General features: G+C 38.9%; 1 protein-coding gene across 1 annotated transcript in view; it reads right to left on the bottom strand.

Moving 5' to 3' along the window:
• Positions 1–13887: 13887 nt before the first annotated feature.
• The window catches only part of LOC148075044 (solute carrier family 12 member 9), a 79722-nt gene continuing 77035 nt past the window's right edge, over positions 13888–16574 (bottom strand). The window contains exon 13 of the mRNA XM_087796212.1: positions 13888–16136. Within this exon, the coding sequence (XP_087652338.1) occupies positions 15226–16136 (911 nt within the window). The 3' untranslated portion in view covers positions 13888–15225. The remainder of the gene's footprint in view (positions 16137–16574) is intronic.

The raw sequence follows: 16574 nt of genomic DNA, 5'->3' as shown, positions 1-16574 counted from the left end.
TCTGAAAGTAAGAACCAGAATTTTAAAGTTGATCCTGAAAGAAACTGGAAGCCAGTGAAGAGTTTTAAGGATCAAAGAAATGTGAGTTCTTCTACTAGAGCGAGTCAGAATTCTCTCTGCAGAGTTTTCTCAGAGGAACAGATCATATGGAGAAGTCTGGAGATAAAGATCAGGATGAACAAAGAGGTGTGTTGATGCTGAAAAGCAGGACAGAAAGAAGGGAGGAGGGACTACAAAGAGAGGAGTAGAGATTTTAAAGTACAATTGTAGCTTCGATGTCTACTTGAGTGATTCGATCAATATTGTTTTCTTTGCGACGCTGCAGGGTTTGTGTTGCTGACATTTCACCTCCGTGTTATTGCAGCGATCTGGAATTCATGACACCTGAATGCTTTTATCAGTCGCTGCTTTAAGAAAAGGCTTCTGACCTTTGCTTGATGAAGAGTCTGTATGAGGCGTGTGGAGGCGGAGCTTCATGTTCTGAACATCATGTTACGTTTAACATGAACACGTCTTGTAAACACAGGGAAATTGCAGACTCAGTATTTTTCTATGTAGTATATTTTCGTGGCTATTTTGCTTAACTCATCTATATTTTACTGTTTCCTCATATTTTAATTGTTGTTTATTTCTCAAATATACGGATCAGAAACATAAGATTTGATTTATTCAACATTTATTGCCAGGATTGCAAATGTTACAATGTGGCGACAATAATTGAGACATTTTTCTTTACTTCCTGTCCATTTTAAGACTTTGAATTCAGTTTCTGTCTCTTAATGCAACTTCAAAAATAGTTTACAAATAATAGTTGGAATGTAAAATTTTTATATTTATATATATATATTTTTAATTAAAACCTTTATATTTATATGTATATATTTTTGGTGGGTGGGTGGGTGGGTGGGTGGATGGATGGATGGATGGGTGGATGGATGGATGGATGGATGGATGGGTGGATGGATGGATGGATGGATGGGTGGATGGATGGATGGATGGGTGGATGGATGGATGGATGGATGGATGGATGGATGGGTGGATGGATGGATGGATGGATGGATGGGTGGGTGGATGGATGGATGGGTGGGTGGGTGGATGGATGGATGGATGGATGGGTGGGTGGGTGGGTGGGTGGGTGGGTGGATGGATGGATGGATGGATGGATGGGTGGATGGATGGATGGATGGATGGATGGATGGATGGATGGATGGATGGATGGATGGATGGGTGGGTGGGTGGGTGGGTGGGTGGGTGGATGGATGGATGGATGGATGGATGGGTGGATGGATGGATGGATGGATGGATGGATGGATGGATGGATGGATGGGTGGATGGATGGATGGATGGATGGAGCAAATGGTTCCACCTGCTGCACTCGATACATTTACAGGATCACAAATGAAGTATTTCTTTCTATAAAGGTAAAGTTGTATACGTAGAAATATATAACATTTTCCCATATTCATATCAAATGTGTGTGCACACACTTACACAAATGATGGTTGAAGGTAAATTAAATAAAATTAGTATTAATAAAAAATTATGAAACTAAATACAATAAAATAAAAAATAAAATAGGAGACATATACATTGAAGTGGGCGCTTAAATAAATAAATACAATAAAATGAAAATTAAAATAGGAGACATATGCATTGAAGTGGGCACTTAAATAAATACATTTAAAATATATATATATATATATATATATATATATATAGTGTATATAGATAAATAACAACCTCAGGGAGACATTAATTTTGATGAATCATGATTACAAAATCTTTAATTTTAATATACTGTTGTTTTCTTTTTCCTGTAGTGAATATTTCTTGGCCCTCAATATACTTTTAGTGAATATTAAGATCATATTATTATGAAAACGTTTTTTAAAATGTTCCTTTTTTTTATTAAAGGTAAAAACAAGGTATTTTTGGCATAGCTAGATTTGTATCCATTTTTCTTTTTTCTTCTTGTTTTTTAAAACTTTTTCCATCATATTTTTCAACTGTTTGCTCCTCTCTTAAAATAAATAAATAGAAGGATACTACAGATTAATTCCGATGAATCACGATTTAAAAACATTAATTTAAAGATATATTTTATTTTAAGCATCAATAAAACTGCTGAATTATTGATATTCTTATGTAATGCATCCATAATTACAACATTAAAGCAAAAATTAATTCTAATTAATGTGACGTTTTTCAATATTTTGTCAGCTTGTTTATATGAGCAGCAGGTCTTCTATGAAAAAACTTTTCTCAACTGTTGTTTTTCCTCTCGCGCAGCAGATGATGAATAAATACGCTGCAGATACAGCAGGTGCTCGGCGAGGAAGAGGCTCATTTCAGATCCACGTATGCATGGAAGGTTCATATCTCAGGATTGCTTCGATACTCTCGATTCAATCTGTTCTCACCTGAGGACATTCTGTCTCCGTGAACTGCAGCTGAAGTGGAGCAGAGATCGGCAGATGTAGCTTCCAAATGAAAGTGTCCGTTCTCATTTCCTGCTGAACTTCCCTGATCAGGTCTTTGTTTGGCTTCTTGTTTCCTTTGAGCAAATATATACTTTTTTTTTTTTTCTTCTTCTCTGAAAATCAAATTGATTATTGTCGTCATCATCTGATGAAACTATTTATTAGAGGTTTCTTTTTTTTTTTTTGATTAATGTTATTTTTTAGTTCTCCTACACAAAAAACACACAACTGCTTTTTAGAAGTAACTTTTTAATTCTCTAAGTATTATTCTATTAAATCTAAACACAACTTGCTTAAGTTCATTGTTAAGGATTTTTTTCTTTGTTATTCTCGTGAATATAATAATAATATTATAGTAATAATATTATTGAGATCATATTTAGAAAAAAATGTCTATTTTTAGTATTTTATGAATCGTTTTTGAATATTTTATTGGCATAGTTTGGTTTATTGTATGTTTTTTTTTATTCCTTTTTTTGTAGAGAGAAATATTGAAGCTAATTTTTTTAGCATTGCTAACTAGTCGTGTTTCGCAAAACATTCAAAGAGAGTTTAGTACTCGTTTATTTTTTCCCTTTTTTAAAAAACAAAACAATGCACCTTTTTTCACACACTAAATATTTCTCCTAAAAACATCAGATTTTCCCATAATACAACTGGGAGTAGGCACGTGCATTTAGACGTCATTGTGAAAGAATAAGAATTGTTCGAAATAAATGAAAATACTTCCTTATCACAGTATTCATTGCATGTTGGGCAGCATGAAGCTAATGTTTTTAGCAATGCTAACTAGTTGAAAAAAAACAAGTTTTTTTTTGAAAAACTAGGTGTTTTTTTTCAACTACTATGAATTAAATCTATGACTAAAGATTCAGAATCTCGTCTAGATCCAGAATTATAAAACGGCTTTCAGAAAACTCTCAAAAGTTTCTCAAGGAAAACTGTTGTTGTGATGAGAAATACAAATCACTGAAAATTATTATTGATATTTTTTTGTAGCTTCATCGGACTATACATTTGTTTTTTGTTTGGGTCCATTTAATAAAATAAAGTTCTTTATCCTTTACAGAAACTTAGCAACCTTAAAACTCACATTTTCAAAACATGACTTGTTAGCACTTAAGATAAATGCTAAAAACATTACATTTTCCAACAATGCAACTGGGAGCAGGCATGCGTCTTTCCCATTAACAAGGTTGATTATTTTTGTCTACAGCAAAGGTTGGAAAGAACGATGAATAATTCTCATAATAAATGGCAATAAAAAATACTTTTAAACCTACTTTATTATGGACAACATGTTGGGCAGCAGGAAGCTAATGTTTTTAGCATCACTAACTAGTCATGTCTCTCAAAACAACCTTTTTTTTTTTCAACGACTATGAATTAAATCTTTGACTAACGCTTCAGAATCTCATCCTGATCCAGAATTATTAAACAGTTTTCAGACAAAGTTTCTCAAGGAAAACTGTTTAAAAAAAAAAGAGTTTTGCTCTTCTTGTGATGAGAAATACAAATCACTGAAAATGATTGTTCATATTTTATTGTAGTTTCATTGGACTAAACTTTTTTTTTTGTCTGGGTCCATTTAATAAAATAAATAAAAGTTATTTATCCTTTACAGAAACCTAGCAACTTTAAAACACACATTTTCAAAACATGACTTGTTAGCACTTATGCTAAATGCTAAAAACATTAGACTTTCCCACAATGCAACTGGGAGTTGGCATGCACCGTTAATGCTGATTATTTTTGTCGACAGCACAGTTTGGAAAGAATAATGACAAGTTTTCATAATAAATAGCAATAAAAAATACATTTAAACCTACTTTATTATGGACAACATGTAGGGCAGCAGGAAGCTAATGTTTTTAGCATCACTAACTAGTCGTGTCTCTCAAAACAACCTTTTTTTTTTTTTTCAACGACTATGAATTAAATCTTTGACTAACGCTTCAGAATCTCGTCCTGATCCAGAATTATTAAACAGTTTTCAGACAACTCTTCAAAGGTTTCTCATGAAAAACTGTTTAAAAAAAAAAAGTTTTGCTCTTCTTGTGATGAGAAATACAAATCACTGAAAATGATTGTTCGTATTTTATTGTAGTTTCATCGGACTAAACTTTTTTTTTGTCTGGGTCCATTTAATAAAATAAATAAAAGTTATTTATCCTTTACAGAAACTTGGCAACTTTAAACACACATTTTCAAAACATGACTTGTTAGCACTTATGCTAAATGCTAAAAACATTAGACTTTCCCACAATGCAACTGGGAGTTGGCATGCACCGTTAATGCTGATTATTTTTGTCGACAGCACAGTTTGGAAAGAATAATGACAAGTTTTTCATAATAAATAGCAATAAAAAATACTTTTAAACCTACTTTATTATGGACGACATGTTGGGCAGCAGGAAGCTAATGTTTTTAGCATCATTAACTAGTTGTGTCTCTCAAAACAACCTTTTTTGTTTTTCAACGACTATGAATTAAATCTTTGACTAACGCTTCAGAATCTCGTCCTGATCCAGAATTATTAAACAGTTTTCAGACAACTCTTCAAAGGTTTCTCATGAAAAACTGTTTAAAAAAAAAAAGTTTTGCTCTTCTTGTGATGAGAAATACAAATCACTGAAAATGATTGTTCGTATTTTATTGTAGTTTCATCGGACTAAACTTTTTTTTTGTCTGGGTCCATTTAATAAAATAAATAAAAGTTATTTATCCTTTACAGAAACTTGGCAACTTTAAACACACATTTTCAAAACATGACTTGTTAGCACTTATGCTAAATGCTAAAAAAATTAGACTTTCCCACAATGCAACTGGGAGTTGGCATGCACCGTTAATGCTGATTATTTTTGTCGACAGCACAGTTTGGAAAGAATAATGACAAGTTTTTCATAATAAATAGCAATAAAAAATACTTTTAAACCTACTTTATTATGGACGACATGTTGGGCAGAAGGAAGCTAACGTTTTTAGCATTGCTAACTAGTCATGTTTTGCATAAAAGTCAAAGATTTCTGTCAAAACTGTCACACTGGCGCCTCCAAGTTACTCCTTCACTTTTTTAAGAAAAAAACACCTTTTTTTTTCTTCACCACTAAATCTTCGCCTGAAGCTGCAGAATCTCGTCTGGATCCCGGATTATAAAACAGTTTTCAGGCGACTCTTGTCTATCAAGAAAGAAAAAAGTTTCTCCCACAAAAAAAAAAAGTTCTGCTTCTCCTCGTGATCCCTTCATGAGAATCCGAGCGACACCATTAACGACTAATCTCCGCTCGTTGTCCTTCCTGACACTCCAGGAACGTCTTCACGTCGTCGTCGACTTCTTCTTCCAGCGCCGGCGAACGTGAAGCTCATCGCCGTGGCAACGGGCGCCGTGTTTTCCACCGCCTCGTAATTAGAACAAGAGAATCGACTGTGTATGTTGTCAAGCCTGTGATTGGAGTTAAAGCAGCTTAAGTTGTGTGTGTGTGTGTGTGTGTGTGTGTGTGATGGACCCCGTGGGTGTGTTTTTTGAGCAACACTCCATTACTCGCCCATTTCCTCCGCACGACTGGCGGCGGCGAATTACTCACGGCGTAATGCGCTAATTACAGCTGTAAACACACAAACACTCGTCGCCATTTAGCTCCGTAATCTCACGACGCTCCTTCCTCGGGTTGCCGGAGCGACTCCCCGGAACCCGAGTCGAGGGGGGTGGAGAGAGAACGTGTGTCATTACAGGTGTGGGAAGGAACGACGGGGCGCGGGAGGACAAGGAGCAGGAGGAGGTGGCGGCGGCTGAAATGAGAGGTGTCGAGATAATGACGGGCTGAAGTGAGAGCAGATGGCTCCGCTCGGATTCCTTTTCTTTTTTTTTTTTTTGAGGGTCACCGCGTTGACGACTGGCAGCAGAACTTCATTGTTCGACTGGTAAAGAAGACAATGAGACGTCAGTATGTTTGTCTCACTGTTGGTTTATGAACCAGTGGATTCATGGGGTAAACCAGCAGGTCAACATCACAGCTGGTTAACTAATAACACCAGGTAACAGTTCATCTATAGACCGGTGGTTCATTGAAGAATCACACCCTGATGTTAACCAAGTTATCCAGACTTGGTTAACCCTTGTGTTGTCTCTGGTGAACGACCTCCACCACTGCATGAGTTTTTATGGAGGCCAGGGAGGTCGTTCACCTTGAACCTCAGAAAACAAAAGGGATATCACAAATGCATTTGTTTTTTAGGCCTTTGGGTCACCCTGACTCAGAGGCAACACAAGGGATACCACAAACACATTTGTTTTCAGGCCTACAGGTCACCTTGACCCAGAGACAACACAAGGGATACCACAAACACATTTGTTTTCAGGCCTTCAGGTCACTTTGACCCAGAGACAACACAAGGGATACCACAAACACATTTGTTTTCAGGCCTTCAGGTCACTTTGACCCAGAGACAACACAAGAACACAGAACTTTACACATGAATTTAAACACGGATTTACACACAAACTTCCACACGAATTTACACACAAACTTATACATAAACTTCCACACAAATTGACACATTAATTTACACACAAAGATTTATACACAAATTTAAACACAGATTTCCACACAAATTTCCACACAAATTTCCACACAAACTTACACACAAACTTACACATGAATTTACACGCAGATTTACACACAAACTTACACATGAATTTACACACTGACTTACACACAAACTTACAAACACATTTCCACAAAAATTTCCACACAGATTTAAAAAGAAACAAATTTGCACATTTTACCATCAACTTAAACTTGTATTTAGTATTTTCTTTCATAAATTCATTCGATCATTAAATCAAGTCTTTCCTTTACCCTTAACATGTTTATTTGTATTTCATGAGGGTGAAGAGAAAATAGTCAATATTTTAATTATAATCTTTTTTACATTTCTAAGATTTATTTAAATTATTTTTTTTAGTATCTCCTTTTCGTAATTATTCATTTTATTTGCCCTTATGTTTGTGTATTTACTACTTTAATTAAAAGAATCGACCCTAACCTCAACCTAAATTATTTCTTTAAACTTTGACATTTTTATTTTATTGCTTTCTTGACATATGTGAGAATTATTTCATTTTTTTTATTTATATGTACATTTTTAAGGAATTTATTGCATTTATTAAAAAAAAAAAACTAGCCCTAGTTTTAAGATTTTCTTTCATGTACTTATTTTGATATATAAATACATTTATGTATTGCATGTACATATAAGTATTAACTGTATATAGATCAACCGTAACCCCAACACTTGACCCTAACCCTGACCTTAACCTCTGGAGATGAAGCAAAATAACCGAAGTCTTAAGTACTTATTTACAGAAAAACATGTTGAACTCAAATTCTAAAAATCAGTGGCATCTCTCAGGGACGTAGATGTTTCACCGCGACCCTGAAAACACTTGACAAACACAAGAGTATTCAGGCCTGATTATGACCAGGGTCGCGACGAGACCTTGTGTTGTTTTGACTAAAGTACACACTTTCTAGAACCTTCATGGTCGACTACAGTTCATTCCATAAACACATGAAGACGATCAGTTGTTGAGTCCAGACGTAGAAATCCTGATCCTTAAAGTTCAACTTAAGTGTTGATTTAAGTGTGTCTTAAATATTTGTGTGACTCTATTGTATCATCAGTGTGTGTTTGTACAAAACTCTCTTTTCATTGAAATATTGACATTAGGAAAGTATCTTAAGCCCCGCCCACTGAAAACACTTGTTGTTTTTCTGGAGATTAAATCGTGTTTACTATAAACATGCCCATTTTGCTGTGATTGGTCAAACATCAAGGTTTGTCACCACGCGTCATACATCCTGGAAGTTTCCACCTCCAAGGGACTCGTTGTATAAACAAAGCGGGGCGTGATGACAGCTGGCTGGAGGAGTGAAGCCATAATTACATCATAATGGACTCTCGTAACCTCTCGTTCGCCCAGATTTCCGACAAACTTTATAAAGTAATGAGTTCAAAACATGGGCATGATGAGGGACTTAATCTTGGAGAGAAATACCTTTAACATTTGAAACATGTCAGTGAGTCAGGAGAGTAAGAGTTCCATATTAGTTGCTTTTTAAATTTGTTCTTAATGTTAAAGAACAAGAAGAAGAAGAAGTTTGACTCCCAAATAAAATTTTAAGCTTTTATTTTAGGATCCGTGCGGCAAAAAAAACATTGAGAAAAATGTCCACTTGTACATTTTGTGATGTAAGACGATCAATAATTGGAATTATCTTTTCAAAGATGTTTAAACTCTCTCTGTAATTACTCCTGAACGTCATTGTTGTTTATCAATCTTTTATTAATCTTTTATCAAACTTTTATTAGAATCAACCTACCGAAGGGACTGAAGATGGAAATTTAGCTGTTAGCTTATCTTGCATATTTACATGTATATTTCTAATAAAGGGATACTTCAGCCAAACTTCTAATTTCACTCATTCGTCTTCATCCAAATAAGACACTTTAAAACATCCAAATACCTCCATACTGCTCGTCTGTAAGTAAGTAAATCTGTATATTTTAAGCTTGTTTGTAGCAGAAGCTAAAATGCTAACATGCTACCCAGACACTGTAGTGTGTTTCCTGTCTGTGTAGCATGTTAGCGTTTTAGCTTCTGCTACAAACAAGCTTAAAATTCTAGACTTGTTTCTTTAGAAAATCTTCTATAATAGCATCTTAAATACAAGATGGACGTCACAGACGAGCAGTTCGGATGTTTTTAAGAGTCTTTTTGGACAAATTGAATTGAATTTTTGTGTCGCTTTTCCCTTGAACTAATGGAGTTGACCCTTGACCTCCACCCTAAAAACCCGCGTCGCACGAACCGACCGACTCTAGTAAAAACATCGAGGCTTGAACTTTTTCATTTGAATCGTTCTCGTGAAAATCTTCAACATCTTCCGAACGAACGAGTCGTCGGCCGTGAGCCGAGACGTTTTAATCCTCGACTCGCAGCACATTTTGAATTCACCGACGATTTCCCCGACAGCGCCAGGGGTCTGTTTGGAACCCCCCGCCCGCACCCCCCCGAAATATCTGGAACTGTTAATCAAATGTGGGGTTTAAGTGTGACAAGATCCCTCGCGACACTTCCCGCTCGCTTCTGATGACTCAGGCAAACGGCGTGTCGTGTACAATTAAGAGGATGAGACGAGAGTCGGAGCGAGGGATGGAAGAGAAGGTGTGGCTGAAATGACAAGTGAGGTGATAAGTGTGTGTGTGTGTGTGTGTGTGTGTGTGTCGGGGATTTAGGGAGATCAAGCTCCATGGAAGCGACAGGTTGGCTCTGATCAGAGCTGCTGACGCGTCAGAGATGGACCGAGTGACTCGAGGCGAACCAACGCTGAACCTTGATGGTCTCCATCTTTGATTTTACTCACATATACACTCTTTTTTTTTGTAAAAAAAGCCCCCGGAGTGAGAAGCTCATCTCAACCCTGTTCCTCCCTCGTGCCCCAGTTCCAGGAGTTGAAAGTTGCCTTCAGGTTCCGTTGAATAAAACTTTGAATTAGGATGAATTTAATTATTTATTTTATTTGTTTATTTAAAGTCGCAGGTGTGTTTTTGTTAAGACAGAATTGAAAACACAGGGATCGATAAAGTTGTAATCGAAGGATAATTAAAAATCTTTGTCTCCATTTATTTCATGCAAAAACTGTAGATAAATAAAATGCAGACCTTTATATATATATATATATATATATATATATATATATAAACTACCTTTAAAGTGATTATTGACATTTTCATCATCTCTGGAAAGTGCCATATACATGTTTGTGTGTTTATCTTGTCTGTTCATCTGTGTTTGTCTCTGCATTTATGTGTGTTTGTACTTGTGTGTGAGTGTCTGTTTAATGACTGTGTGTATGCGTCTGTGTGTTTGCGCACCTGTGAGTGCGTGAAATTATTTGTGTGTCTCTGCATGTTTGTGTGTCTGTTCGTACATGTGTGTGTGTGTGTGACTACATGTAAGTGTGTGTCCATGCATTTGGTTTGGGGCACGTGTGTGCCTGTGTGTGTGTGTGTGTCATATGAGTTTGTGTGTGTGTTTGCATATGAGTTTGTGTGTGTGTGTGCATTTTTGTTTCAATTTATGTGTTTGTGTGCATCAGTGATCTGTTTAATATTATCATCTGAAGTTCATGGACTGAACTTCAGATGAAAAAGTCAAAATAAATCACAAGATTTTATGTTTTTTCAATAGTTTACAGGTTTATTTCTTGAGTAAACTTGACAAGTGTACTCAAAGTCGAGTAAACCGTTGCTATACAGAAGATACGAACAACACAATAACAACGCAATGAAACACAACTTTATAACTTTTTCGATTGCTCGGTGTCAGCGATAGTGTTCCAACGGTCGGTTGCAATCAGCATTAAATAGTAGTAGAAGAAGAAGCTGTCGAGCTGAAGTGCGTAGTGGCAGTGTACTTCTGCACTTACTCTTAATATTTTGAATGCAAAAGTGTGTTCCAATGAGCAGTGTGCAAAAATGTAGTGCGCAATGCACACTCAAATGTCAAAGTGTGGATCGATGGACACTTTCCTCCCTCAAGGGCCGCCATCTTAGTGACGTAGATGATGCTACGTCTAGAGCACAGGTTTCAAACTGGTCCAGAAAAGTAAGTAAGTAATATTTATTTATATAGCGCTTTTCCAGACCAGGGTCACAAAGCGCTTTAACAATCAAAACAATACTCAAAAAAGTATATTCTTTAAAGATCAAGATAATACTGAGAACAACACAGGAGTTCCAGAAAATCAAGGAAAAGCCTGAACAAATAGAAAGGCTTAAGATGTTTCTTAAAGGAGTCAGTAGATCATCAAGCGCAAAGAGAGAGGAAGATCGTTCCAAAGCTTAGGAGCAACAGCCTGGAAGGATTTCTCTCCTCTGGTCCTGAGCCGTGTGCGTGGAACCATCAGTAGATTCTGATCCACAGACCTCAGAGCCCGAGCTGGGGTGTAAGGCTGGATCAGATCAGTGATGTAAGGAGGAGCCTGACCATGAATAGCTCTGAAAGTAAGAACCAGAATTTTAAAGTTGATCCTGAAAGAAACTGGAAGCCAGTGAAGAGTTTTAAGGATCGGAGAAATGTGAGTTCTTCTACTAGAGCGGGTTAGAATTCTCGCTGCAGAGTTTTGTATTAACTGCAGGCGAGACAGATCCTTCTTGTTAAGACATGAAAACAAACTGTTACAATAGTCCAGACGAGAAGAAACAAACGCATAAGGGCCAAGACGGTACAGGTTTGGGATCCAACCAGTCCAGCACATATAGTTGAACCAATTAGAAGTCTGAAGACGGTATTCAATTAATGGTCAATCAGGTGTTGCCTGTTTAAGCCGATTCATTAACTCATGTGTGCTGTGCTGTCTCAAATCGCATACTTGCGTACTCAAAGTTAGTATTTTTAGTGCGTAAGTGCGCCTCAAGTCTTAGTATGCGAAATTTAGTGCACCATGCACACTCAATTGGCGTTCTAAAACGCCAACAAAACTGACTATGGTTCGATGGACACTAACCACACTAAACGGCTCCATCTTAGTGACGTTATAAATGGATGTTACGTCATATATAAATATTTAATATATATTCATATACTTACAGGTGCATTTTCAACAGCAGTAGAAGGTCGACACGTCTTCACTGCTGATACCATCTTAAATATCTGGCAAATATTTCGATTCTCATATTTTTTCTTTATTTCTTTTTCCAAACTTGCAAAACGTGCTGCCAGCAGGTGGCGATAGTGTTCAAACAGCTGGTTGCAACCATCGTTAAATAGTAGAAGAAGAAGAATCTGTCACCTCAATTCCTGTTAGTGTGTAGCAGCAGCGTTTGATTTGAGACATACTATCTGTGGAGAATAGATGCATACTAACATCTAGTATACTAAGAGAAGTATGCGAGTTGAGACACAGCGCTGGACTGGCTCTGGAGTAGTTTGACACCCCTGGTCTAGAGCTACGTTGCTAAAGAGAAGCTACGTCAGGACGACCGGTCTTCGGGGCAGATACTGACGTAAATGTCTTGAGAAAACACTAATTTTACCACAAAACAACAGTAATAACACAATGAAACACAACTTGATAACTTGTTTCAATTCGTGTCGCTGATATAGTTCAAACGACTGGTTGCAATCAGTGTTAAAAAGTAGAAGAAGAAGCTGTCGAGTCATTTCTGTGTGTAGTGTGTAGCAGCAGTTTGATTTGAGACAGTACTACCTTGTCAAGAAACTGCGCACTGCGCAAGTAAGTGCACTGTCTTACTGTGTACTGTAAAGCAGTGCACTTAAAGAAGTGCGCGACAGACCGGCACTGACCTAAATAACAACAATGTAAGAGAGTCAACCATAATGAGCAACAGTGTCGAGGGAAAACTTCCATTGAACAGGCAGAAACCTCGAGCAGAACCAGACTGAAGGACCCCCCCCCCCCCTCAACTTCCTCACGACTGAACATCCAGTCTATGATTAGATTAAAGGCCGACATCGTGAGCACACAGAGAGCTGGAGAATATATATTAAAAAAAACCCGTCTTTGTTTGGAGACGCTGATGGTCTTGTTCACTCTAGATTGAATAAAACACTGGATCCTGCTTTTTTCATTTGATTCTCTTCCGTCACGTCCTCTCAGGACCCCAGAGGTTCCTCCAGCGATGGGCGTCAGCATCTCGCCTCCATATCCGAGCCGGTCTGGATCTCATTCCTCCAACCTGCAGGAATCTATTCCGGCTGTTTGGCGACGACAGTCGGACGAGGTAATTCGGTCTCGGCCTTTGAAGTTTACCTGCGACAAACAGTGTCTGTGGACACGAACGCATCACTTCCTGTTCCCTGATGACATCACACATCATGGAGGACGAAATCGATTCAAATCAATTTATTAATATAATACTTGTCAGGAATACAAAGAAAACACATTTTCAATCCGTCGTTTGAGCTGAAATGCATCTTTTTTTTTGGAGTGTTCAAGGTAAAACTTTAAAGTAATATTCAATATTATTGCACAGATCAAATCTGTCAAGGTCAGTCCTGGACGTGTTTGATGGTTCCAAGTGCTGGTCTGAGGTCAGAGGTCAAACCACTGTCACACTCGAAAGGTAAAAACATGTCAGTATCAAACTCGCTCTAAAAGCAAATGTCAGTCAAATATTTCTACGCTTCGTTCTAAGCTTAAGAGTACCTGAAGTATTGTTACAAATACTTGACAGAGAATCACAGTATTCATTGGTCTGTAAACACATGGTTGTATTTGTACCTCGTGAAAAAAAAACTTCAAACTGATGATTGATTGTTGCACCTTCTGATTGTGTCCTTCACGCTAACACGTTAGCTTGATCTGGAATGTGTTTGCAAGTGTGTGTGTGTGTGTGTGTGTGTGTGTGTGTGTGTGTGTGTGTGTGTGTGTGTGTGTGTATATCTGTGTGTGTGACTGTCCCAGTGTGTGTATCTGGGTGTTTGTGTCTGTTCTTCTGTGTGTGTCGCTGCATGTATGCGTGTGTGCTCGCATGAGTGTGTGCTTGTATGAGTGTGTATATGCGTCTGCTTGTGTGTGCACCTGTGAGCGTGTGTATGTTCATGCATCTGTGTGTGTCACTGCATGTCTGTTTTACATGTGAGTTTTTGTCTTTGAATGTGCTTCGTGCGCATTTATGTTTGTGTGCATGTGTGTGTTTATGTATGTGTGTTTGTATGAATGTGTGTGTTAATGTATGTGTGTTGGTGCGAATGTGTGTGTTTATGCCTGTGTGTTTATGTTTGTGTGCATCTGTGTGTTGATGCATTTGTGTTTGTGTGTTTTTATGTATGTGTGCATGTTTGCGTTTATACATGTGTGTTTGTGTGCATGTGTGTGTTCATGCATGTGTGCTTGTGTGTTCATGCATGTGTGTATGTGTGCATGTTTGTTTTTGTATGTTTTTGTGTGCATGTGAGTGTTTATATATGTGTGTTTATATGTGTATGTGTTTATATTTGTGTGTGTTTATAGGTGTATGTGTGTGTTTATGTATGTGTTTGTATATGTGTGTTTATATGTGTATTTGTTCGTCAGCATGTCTATTATAACTGAAACAGATCAGTCTTTGATCATCAAAAAACGTATATATATACTGTATATATATATCATTTTTGATATGTATATACTTTATATCTATAGTATATACTGTATATATACTGTATATGTATATGTATTATATATCATTACAAAACAAGGTTTGGTTGATTTGTTCGTGTCAACATCTGACTTTGATTCTTCGACCCTGAGCATCTAAAAGCTTTAAAAACTAAATAAAACTCTTCATCGTGACTGAAGTGATTGAAACTGAACCTTGTTATTCAAACAGTTGATTCTGAGATGTTGAAGAAAAGATTCTTCATGTCTTCAAAGTCCACCTCAGCGAGAAGAAGCTCTGAAGTCACTTGTGTCATCGTGCCTTTTGACAATCCATACTTGATATGTAGGAACCATTGGAATGTTCTTTTGGTGCACATGTTTCCTCCCGCGAATCATCATCAGTGACTTTATGAGATTAAATAAAAGATTAAAAGTGTTTTAAAACATCAGGCACGACATTGCGAAGGCTTCAGATGAACTAGTCTCAGTAAACTAAATATTTCAATTAGTAGTTTTTGGTTCACAAATTTCTTTCAACTCAACCTGATTCAGGAGCGGCAGAGGTCAGAGGTCAGAGGTCAGAGGTCGGTGGTGATGACCGGCGTGACCCCGTGAATGAGCAAGGTGGGCCCGAGGTCCCGGGTCAGCAGCTCCAGCTGCTGCAGGTACGTGCCGTAGCGCCGGGTGTCGGCCGGCGGGCGCGGCAGGTACAGGAAGCGCACGGCGGGCGGCGGGCGCGACTGCTCCAGGATCAGCCGGTTGACGGCGGACAGGTAGTCGTCGGAGAGACGGGTGGTGTTGCTCGGGAAGCTGTTCGCGAAGTTGTTTTCGTCGTCGTCGTCGTCGTCCTCCTCCTTCCTCGGCGTCTCTCCGTCGTCGGGTCTCGCCTTCCCGCCCCACTCGCCCTGCCGCTGCCAGTGCAGCGCCACCTGCTGGTCCCAGGACACCGGGTAGATCCGGGCCTTGATGCGGAGCTCCTTGAGGAGCTGACCCAGCTTCTCCTGGGAGCTCCTGACGCTGCGACCCTCCTCCACGCACAGGAAGATGCGCAGCGTGGCCCGGCGCCAGGCGCGCACCATGGTGAGGATGCAGGCCAGCTGCAGCAGGAACAGCGAGCAGGTGTCCACGTAGCTGCAGCTGTCGGGCCGCAGCAGGTTGGCGGGCCACACGTCCACGAACACGCCGCCCTTCCCCGGGAACAGCACCCGGGCGCGGTCGAAGTCGTTGAAGTGGCGAGCCAGGACCACGTTCTTCAGCATCTTCATGGCGTCGGCGATGATGGCGGCGTACTCCTGCGGGCCCAGGACCTTCCCGTCCTGACGCTCGCCCGAGCCTCGCAGGCAGACGAAGTGGAAGGGTTGCTCCTGGTCCTCCTCCGCGAGGCCCAGGTCGGCGGGGGAACCGCCCGAGGGCGACGGGTCGATCAGACGGTCCTTCGGGGGGCTGTCGTCGTAGAAGCCCAGGACCAGGGTATTGGGTCGCATCCCACCTGCAGCGGAAATACATAATGAAGATCCGTGTAAATATTAGGTGTATTGGCAAGAGTCTGGTGATGTGATACGTATCACGATACAGGTTCAACAATACAATATATTGCGATACTGTAGTAACGAGTATATATTTGTAGTATTGTCGAGTACTTGACTCTGGTGTTGCAGTATTTACAGACCACATGACTCTTGACGAAGTCGTAACTGCTTTCATTTGTTTTGAAACCAAAATATGTCCAAACATCAGCTTTAAAAGGTGATGGAGTCGACTGTATCCTCTCGTCCCCAGTCATCGCTGGGATGTCACGCAGTGTCATTGTTTCTTTAGCTGCGTAGGACGTAATGACTGCTGCCATCTAGTGGCCAGATGTTTAATTGCGACGCAAAAACTAACCAACACTGAATATTTCATGTTAATTTTAAATAGAAAATCTAAA

This window comes from Callionymus lyra, chromosome 7 (assembly GCF_982586985.1).
Source record: "Callionymus lyra chromosome 7, fCalLyr1.hap1.1, whole genome shotgun sequence".
Lineage (NCBI taxonomy): Eukaryota > Metazoa > Chordata > Actinopteri > Syngnathiformes > Callionymidae > Callionymus > Callionymus lyra.
Note: the sequence above shows the minus strand (reverse complement) of the source record. Positions and strands in the feature narration are given on the sequence as shown.